At 36.2% G+C, this 8,586-nt stretch overlaps 1 protein-coding gene across 1 annotated transcript; it reads right to left on the minus strand.

The window, feature by feature from the left end:
* Positions 1–2,506: 2,506 nt before the first annotated feature.
* On the minus strand, positions 2,507–4,585 carry LOC113700803 (small nuclear ribonucleoprotein SmD3b-like). Its single transcript, XM_027221244.1, has 6 exons — positions 4,427–4,585; positions 3,812–3,880; positions 3,286–3,338; positions 3,135–3,201; positions 2,993–3,049; positions 2,507–2,697 (listed from the first exon to the last, which is right to left on the minus strand). The coding sequence occupies exons 1-6, from the start codon at positions 4,583–4,585 to the stop codon at positions 2,635–2,637; spliced, it is 468 nt and encodes a 155-aa protein (XP_027077045.1). The 3' UTR covers positions 2,507–2,634.
* Between the last annotated feature and the right edge of the window lie 4,001 nt (positions 4,586–8,586).

Genomic DNA, 8,586 nt, shown 5'->3' on the forward strand with positions numbered 1-8,586 from the left:
ATAATTGTTTTATACAAAAATGTCAACTTTTACTTTTTTTTAGTGACACAAATAAATATAAATTGACAAAAATGAATATGGTATCAAGTCAGATCTTGCTTGTTTAAGTGCAAAAATGAATATGAATTTGATCATTTGTTTAATTATAAATGGGGTATAACTTTTTTGCCTATAAAAAAATGAACTTTTCTTTTTGCCATGATAAAAGCTACTTTTATTTTAACTATCTATAACTACCCATGACTATTTTACTTTTAACTATTTTAAGTATATGTTTTCAACATAACTACCCATAAATATCATAACTACTAATATAAAATTATTTTATGAAAAATATTTAAAAGATTAAAATGTGTTTTCATAATAAAAAAATTATTTAAAATATATGATCATAAATATTATATATTTTTTGATTGCACACACATTGGATGTGCATGAGCACTAGTTATAATCGAATTCCAAATCTCGCTCCTAGTGATAATGCAATTGTTTCAAATAGTGAATATCTTCCCTACTAAATAATTAGATTGTGCTAAACTAGATCCTAAGTCTGTTAGCTCCCACGGTAGATGTCAAGTTATGCTCCCACGGTAGCGGTGCAATAATTTCCGCACGTCACATGACCTTTGTCAGGCGCCTAAGAATGGCTGACAAAGGCCCCTGGCCCTTTTTTTTTGTTGACCGCCTATCCCCAGCCATGCCCAGTCAACACGGCAGGGGACAGGCTGATTAAAAAAAAAAAAATTGCGCTGCTGACCGCATTGAAACTTTTGCAGAGGTCAGAGAATTTATTCTGCTGCTGTGTTGAGTCAGCACGGTAGGTATAGTTTGAAAAATATAGTGTGTCAAAGCTACATTTGACAGATGTTTTTTTTTTATGCCTATATTTTAAGCAAGTAGCCTTTGGTTTAATATTATTTGATTTGAGTAGTAGGAGTATTTGATCCTGCACTTCAATTTGGAGTCGCCACTGGTGAAGCGCAAGACATCACTCGGGTACTTATTAAGGTCAGTCAAACTCGAGCTCAGTTGTTAATTCCCACTTTCTCCATTCCGTTGCTCTTCACAGAATAAAAATTTAACCAATAAAAGCTGCAAAAATAGAGTTAGATCGGAAGAGGAAGAAGAATTCGGCTCCGAATCCATCAACGGATCGGTCGGAAAAGCACAAGAAGAAGACGAAAATGTCCTCGTCCTCATCTTCCACAGATAGCGTTAGGGCTTCCCATATATTGATAAAGCACGAAGGATCCCGGTGCAAAGCTTTCTGGAAAGATCCAGAAGGCCAAATCATCAGTAACACCACTCGCGACGCTGCCGTTTCTCAGCTCATAGCTCTCTACCAAGACATCGTCTCCAGCAAGGCTAAGTTCGAGGACGTTGCTGCTCGTTGCTCCGATTGCAGCTCTGCTAAGCGCGGAGGAGACCTTGGTATTTATCCCCTTTTGTTTTAATTTTGATTTAGTTTTTCTTTCTAATTTACTTTCTTCTGCTTTTTTCAAGTGCTGTGCTTATGTAATTTAACCGTTCAATTTTTTTAACTTTTATTTTCAGGTGTTTTTCATTAATTTTGCGTGTGATTCTAGCTCTTAAATTTGTTATAAAGATGCTTATGTGTTAGTGGAGGCTGGTAATTTTGGTTCTTTTTTGTGATAAGTCTCTGCCTTCCCCCCCCTCCTCAAAAATTTTTTTTTTGTTTGTCAAACAGATATATGGAATTGCATCAGCAATTACTTATTTGTTTCTGCATTTTAAGGATCGAATATTTTGGATTCTGATTGAGGACATTGAGCTCACTGGAATATGTATTAGAATTTATTGATTTTTACATGGATTAGGAGCAAGAAAATATTGGAAAAGTAGCTCCACTGCCATTGTGTTTCAAAAAGATTACCAGAATTAGTATGATAGTAATACCAATATAATCTTCATCCATGAAAAAATACTACTTTGACTGAACTTACGTTCTTAGCAATTGTCTTTTCTCGTTATTTTTTTGGAATGGTATTAGTCGATAATTCCATGATAATGTGCATGCTTTTCTTGAGCTCTTTAGTTGTGGGTATTGCCTTTTCAATTAGACGAACTTTTGTTGATTTGTACTGCTTAAGCAATGTGGAAACTAATTGGCATAGTCATTTTAAACTAATAGAATTATTTGAGATGGTTTTAATTGGATAATTCCATGTCATACTTGAACAGGGTGTCCTCTTCAGTTTGTTCTATGCAATCTTGGTGACAGCATGAGGCTTGTATCATTGCATGAGTAAAGATGATTATGACCATCCTAAGTGCAGAATGCCAACCAATAATTAGCTCTGTCACTTAATGACTTTTGGATCAAATTAAAGTTTTCTGGAATTTCGGTTGGTTAGATAGAGCGTAAGATAGAGTATATATGTTGAGAATTCATTTTACATGATGAATATCACTATTCACCATGCCCTACGTCATGCTACTCAACCTCATCAGCGACATTTTATGATCACTAGTATAAAAAACATAATTCTTAAGGTCTCAAAGGCCAAATATTATCCTATACCAAATTGGGCTGCATAACATGGATTTGATGATCTCCCTTGCATAATATACGAGCTTTGATGCTCTTAAGATTACAATCATATTCTAGAATGATCACCTCCTTACAGGTGGCACAATGCCCCTCCCTGGTGGAGCTCTACGACCAGCAGCCTGAGCCTGCATACACGGATGGCACAGTCAGGCAAAATTCACCCCACAAAACTTAATTTGTAACCCCACATATTTCTCCAAGCTAATCATTTTACATACTCCGTAAAACTACATTCTCTTTGTTCTACAGTATTTGTTAAATCCCAGTTCTAGAGTGGCCATCCGGCATTGCCTTTTCTTGACAAGAGATCATAATGCATTTCAGAGCTTACGGTGCAGATATGGAGTGTCATTCCTAACTTTTAGATTTAAATAAATGATCGAGGAGCATAAGATGCAAAAGTCACGAAATAGATCTTACCCTGGCTCTCATGGCAACAGCACGTCCCCGTCTAATGCCAAGTGCTGAACCCTTGCCCTTCAAAAGATAATATAAAAAGTGTAAGCAAAGCTGTGATGGTCACAAATACACTCTAATACACATAGGCAAACTGGGAAAGCACCTTGATTCTAGCTTCTAGACGTTTGAACATTGGAGCATTCTTAAGCATATCTGGAATCACCATAAACCTGATAAAATTTGTTTTACCCATAATCAGAACTCAGAAAGCAGTTGAGAGAATCAGAAAATATTTTATATTACAGTTTTTGTACCTGACTTTGCTTCCTTGAATGAAAACATGCTCAAGTTGTGATACCTTGCCATCCTATAAAGATACAGACCAAAATTAGTCTTCCACAAGACTAAAAAAAGCCAAAAGGGCACAACATAACATCTTAATCCAATGAAACTCTCTCTAATAGGCAGTCAAAAACAACTGAAGTCTTGAAGCTAATTTGCTTCAGTTCAGAGGTTCAAAAAAGAAGATATCAGGATTGAGGCGGCTGAAGATGTAAATTATATTAGTGCTTCAAAGATCCATGAAAGGATAAGAGACTGTTCAGAAGCTATCAACAATTCAAAAAGAGATCTTACATTCTGTAGCCATTGATGTAGAAGAAATTATATGGCACTGGAAATAATTGCTAATGAATGTCAAAAATGACAGGTCCAATTTCAATGAAATTATCAAGGAAGAAATACTCTTAAAACCAGCTGCCAGTTAAAATAAGTATGATAAATGAGCATCCACAGGTCAAAAAGTTCCTTACAACCCCAACCCCGGGTAGTCCGACATACTGTGAACTCTAAAGCATGTGTGCAGAAGACACTTAATTTGTTGTAAAATCTAAGACGTGCATCTGACACCTAAAGGACACGTCATAAAATAAGATGTTTAAATCTACAATAAAAACACATATTAAAGACCTAACCCACAACAAAAAAAAAACACATATTAAAGAACGGTTTTGCATGTAAGATCAAAGAATTTAAAAAAAGAAAATACACGGCCTGGAATTTAGTTGGATAGAATTCTGTTATATGAGAACATATTGCCAATAATAGTTTTAAAATACTTTTGCCACAAACATGAAATTCTTACTAGGAAAACCTGTATAAATCATTTATGAGCACAAATACAACTGACTGTCCTCGTGTTCTGAATAGCATTCACCACCCAACCCATGTTAACTCCTTAAAGAGTGAATAGATTTCAGTTCCAATTTACTAACATCCCATAGTTTCAATTTTCCTGCCGCAGAAAATCATCGTAGGCTTCCGCCTATTATGCATTGGAATCAAAGTGAAAGAAAAAGGCATTAAGAAGCTCGAAAGCAGCATAAAGACACCAGAAACAGAAAAGCAGTTTCACAATTCTTAATGAAGGGCAGAATAACATTGGAACGAGAGTACCTTAGTTGTGAAAGTGATGTTCTCGAGTTGGCAATTCCAATTGTCTTCGCATTCAACCATGCTGCCTCTGTAGAGCTCTCCGCTCTTCAGCTCTGCGGTCATGATGTGTCCTGTGGTTTCGTGTAGAAGCTTTACCGGTATACCTAAGCTACGACTCATTGCTATTGCTATTTCCTGCTATGCTTCCTACGCAAAACCCTAAACCCAAAGTCCAGCAGAAAGCTACCAAAAATTAATTAGCAGTAACTATATAACAGTAAATCCAGCACAAAGCTTCGAAAAAAAAGTTTAAAAAATCATACACAAACGTAAATATAGAAATGCACAATCAATTTTAAGAATTATAGCAAAAAAAAAAAAGATGCATACAAGAGATTGAAATTTGTGAGATTAAAAGTAAATAAATAAATAAAAGGCGAGAAGAGAGAGTGTGATACCCCAACTTTTAGGATACTATTGTTGTTTAGTCTAAAAAAAAAAATATTACGCTTCCTTTAGTTTATTTTTATTTTAAGACATTGTTTTGTTTTAAAGACTAGAAACCCTAAATTCTAATAAAAAAAACCCTAGTTTTACTTGTGACTACTCGGTTTTCTCAAATCTCTCATATTTTACCCGAAACCCTAACTGGAATCAAGGGAATTGTAAAATCCCTCACATTTTTACTTAAATATCCTTTTATTTGGCGTTTATTCCTTTCTAATAGCTTTACTACTCAATCACCCCACAATAAGTGCAAATGAGCCTAGAAAGTAGGGTTTCACTTTTCGTTTTTTAAGTTAGCGTGAATTAGGATTTTACGCCTATTCGTAGTGCGACTATCCGGTACGAAGTGTGGATCAAATTTGGTGATTAAAAATGAGTTTTAGATGATATTAAGTGTGGGATTAGAGGTGATAATAATAAGTTAGTGAATTATAAGTTAAAACCCTAGTATACGCGATTTAAGGAAAATCGGGTTGAACCGACGTGTACCGTTCTCTATCGATGGTGTGACAGCCCCACCTCCCCCTAAGGAGAACCAGAGGGTTCGGCGGACCGCCTGCCCAGCTCTCGCCGGGACTCAGTCGATCACTACATTCCTCAAATAAATTACAAGATAAATCTCAAATATTACATCAAATTCTACAAGAATTACATATCAAAAGCGAAGCGGAAACTAATCACTTGCACTATCAACTAAAACCTCAAGAGAGCAAAGCAATACAAGTACAATCGTAGATTCAACTGAACAGGACTTCAACGGAACAAGAAATGATTCCAAATCCAACTGTACAAAATATAGGCCATCTATTCACGTGAATAAGCACAACAAGCCTTCCTTCGCCACGAGCCCTGTGGAGGGGAATAAAATAGTTTTGGGGTGAGCTAGAAGCTCAGCGAGTAACTAGTAAAATCAGTAATCAAATATATTTCACAATATTGCATTTTGATCCTTTCGATGATGTCATGATTCAGAGATCAAATGTCCGTTTATTGCTCTCGTGAGCCAGTGAAGTCATAGCACTTGAACACCCAACGCTCAAATAGAACATTTAACATTAACATTAACATTAAGAGGGAGCCCCTTTTTGAGCTCCGGAGCCATTTGCTCCAAGTAAACAGAGGTGGAGACGTTGGTGTCCAGCACAAGACTCCCCAAGAACTCATTGAAGCCAAAATCATATCATGAATTCACATGCAAGCACGCATGAGATGCAGTCGAGTAAATAATGCAAGAAACATTTCATAAGAAGCTTTAACAATAGTTTGGGGTCACTCACCTCCATGGCTCAGGAACCATCCATCATATATCATTGCCTTGCTCAAATCCAAGTCTTAGTTCACAAACTCAATGCAAACAAGTCCTTTCAAAATTCGGACAGCACTTCCCCTGAATTTGCTAACTCTTCCAGCCATCATGGCTTCATTATTTCCTCATTCCAACCCAAAGGTACACACACAACAACAAGTTCATCCAATAGCCATTCAGCAAGCTCCAAGTAGCTAGTACAAGTCAAGCTAGGGAAAAGTCCGGAAATGAAAGTTAAGCTCAAAACCAGAAAAATAGGTTTTGACGTCATTTTGCGGTAATGGTACCAAAGGCACTACGATTATCGGATGAAGGTCCAAGACCCACCGTTTCGAAGCTAAGAGATTGGGTTACAATGTTCCAGAAGGAAACTCTGTCCAGTTTCGAGTGTAACAAGGTCAAAAATGCAAGATACCATACCAGAATCACAAAAATAGATTCACAGAACACATTCTAGCGGAAACATCATAAAGCAGGCTATCCAAGTCCAAATCCAGAAATTCCAAAACCAGCTGAAAGCTAAGAAACAGGGATAAATTTCATTAGAAGACCTCAACAGCCAATTCTGAAGCAATTCCAGCCAAAACAACCAATTACAGGTGAAATTCTTACATTCGGGTAAAACCAGAACAGCAATAGTAATTTCGACTTTTCTCATTCTACGCTACTCTGATTGACCTAAAATTTTGTAGGCACCTCTAAAATGTCATTTCCTACAACTTTCATGTTTTAAGCCAAGGCCAATTCGGCCTCTATCTATGACCTATAAATTCGGGCAGAATGCACAATCATAAACCCTAACTTTCCAAAATTTCTTCCAAAACAGAAATTGGTTGCAATTAATCACTTTTTCCACCTCATAGAGTCCTTAAACATCATTTCCAATCATCATATATAACCACACAATAATATCCATATGAAAACAGAAAAATCCCCAATAATTATAAAACTTCACCAATTCAACCAAAACCAAGATATAATCCATAAAAGTGCATCTTATACCACCACCAATCATGAATTGAACATCATTAGAGGAAGGAAAGTGGTTCTTCACAACTCACCTTAGCAATACAAGAGATAGAGCAATTAGTCACCTTAGCTTTCCAAACAACTTCACAACCAAGCTCAACTCCACCAAACTAAGAGGTTTTATGGAGTAATTGGAAGATTAATCGGTTTAATTGAAAGATTGGGCAAGATTGGAGACTAGAAAATTGAGAGCTTTTCTTCCCTTTTTTGAGCAAGAGAATTCGGCCAAGAAGCTTGCAAAATGAAGAGATTTTTGGCCAATTTTAATTAAATGGTAAAGTTATGAATAGTAGTCAAACTCAAGACTAAATCTTATGGTGACACTTGTCACCTTTAGGTTTAAAACTTATCTTTTTGTCTCTCCAATACAAATATCTTAACACTTTGTAAAATAATATCACTTAATACAAAATTCCAACAAGTTATCAAAAATATAATGCATTTACCGCACTTGTGGGTCCCACGTCCAAAATACGCTCTTAATTTTTCAAAAACTAACCGATACTAGAAAAATCATTTTAAAACTATCTTTGCTCATAAAATTTATCTGGGGAATTTTTCTAATAAAGAAAATGTAGAAAAGGCGGGCGATTAAAAAAAAAAAACCCTAGAAAATTAGAAAATTTCCGGGTTCGCACACTTATACTTTTCGGGGCGTCACAGATGGATTACACCACTTGACCACCACTTTATTACCTTAATTACCTTGTTTTTACTTGACTAATTAGCCCTAAATTACCCATTAATCCAGCCACCTTTGTTGACTAAAGAAAAGGAAGAAAAGAAAAAAATTGAGATTGAATCCTACGGCGACACTTGGCGGTAATCCACTTAACTTTGACCCAAGCTTATTAATATCTTCTTAACCTTCTTGAAGCTTCATTTTAGCCTCCATGTCTGCACATTAGAACCGTGACTTAGAGAGGAGAAAAGGAGAGAAAGAAACCAAGTGAGCAACCACCAAGTTTCACCTTGAATCACCTTCATTTGAGCAAAATCAATGAATCCAAACCGATTAAACCTTCATTTGAGTGCTTAGGTAGTTGTGTGTGATAAAAGTTTGGGAAGAAAGTGTTTGGTTTCACACCTACAAGGGAGTTTTTGGCAGGTACATGGCTGCCCACGCTTTTCTTTGTCCTTTAATCATGTTGGAGTTGCTTAGTAGCTTGTATTTGTGGTTATAATAATGCTTATATCAAGTGATTTTGGATGATTGGAATGATGCAATTGAGTTAGGGTTTGAATGATACCCTCCTCATACTTATTGTATGGATGGTGTATGATGTATATATGTTGGTATAAGAGGTGGTAGTGATGGTTTCAAGCTAAAAATGAGTTT

The sequence above is a fragment of the Coffea arabica genome, chromosome 7e, assembly GCF_036785885.1.
Source record: "Coffea arabica cultivar ET-39 chromosome 7e, Coffea Arabica ET-39 HiFi, whole genome shotgun sequence".
In the NCBI taxonomy this organism is placed as follows: Eukaryota; Viridiplantae; Streptophyta; class Magnoliopsida; order Gentianales; family Rubiaceae; genus Coffea; species Coffea arabica.

Coding starts and splice junctions, on each gene's coding strand:
- LOC113700803 (XM_027221244.1), bottom strand. CDS start 4,585: ATGAGTCGTAGCTTAGGTATACCGGTAAAGCTTCTACACGAAACCACA. Junction 3,881..4,426: donor ACATCACTTTCACAACTAAG/GTACTCTCGTTC, acceptor CGTGTCCTTTAG/GTGTCAGATGCACGTCTTAG. Junction 2,698..2,992: donor CTGTTGCCATGAGAGCCAGG/GTAAGATCTATT, acceptor CCGTGTATGCAG/GCTCAGGCTGCTGGTCGTAG.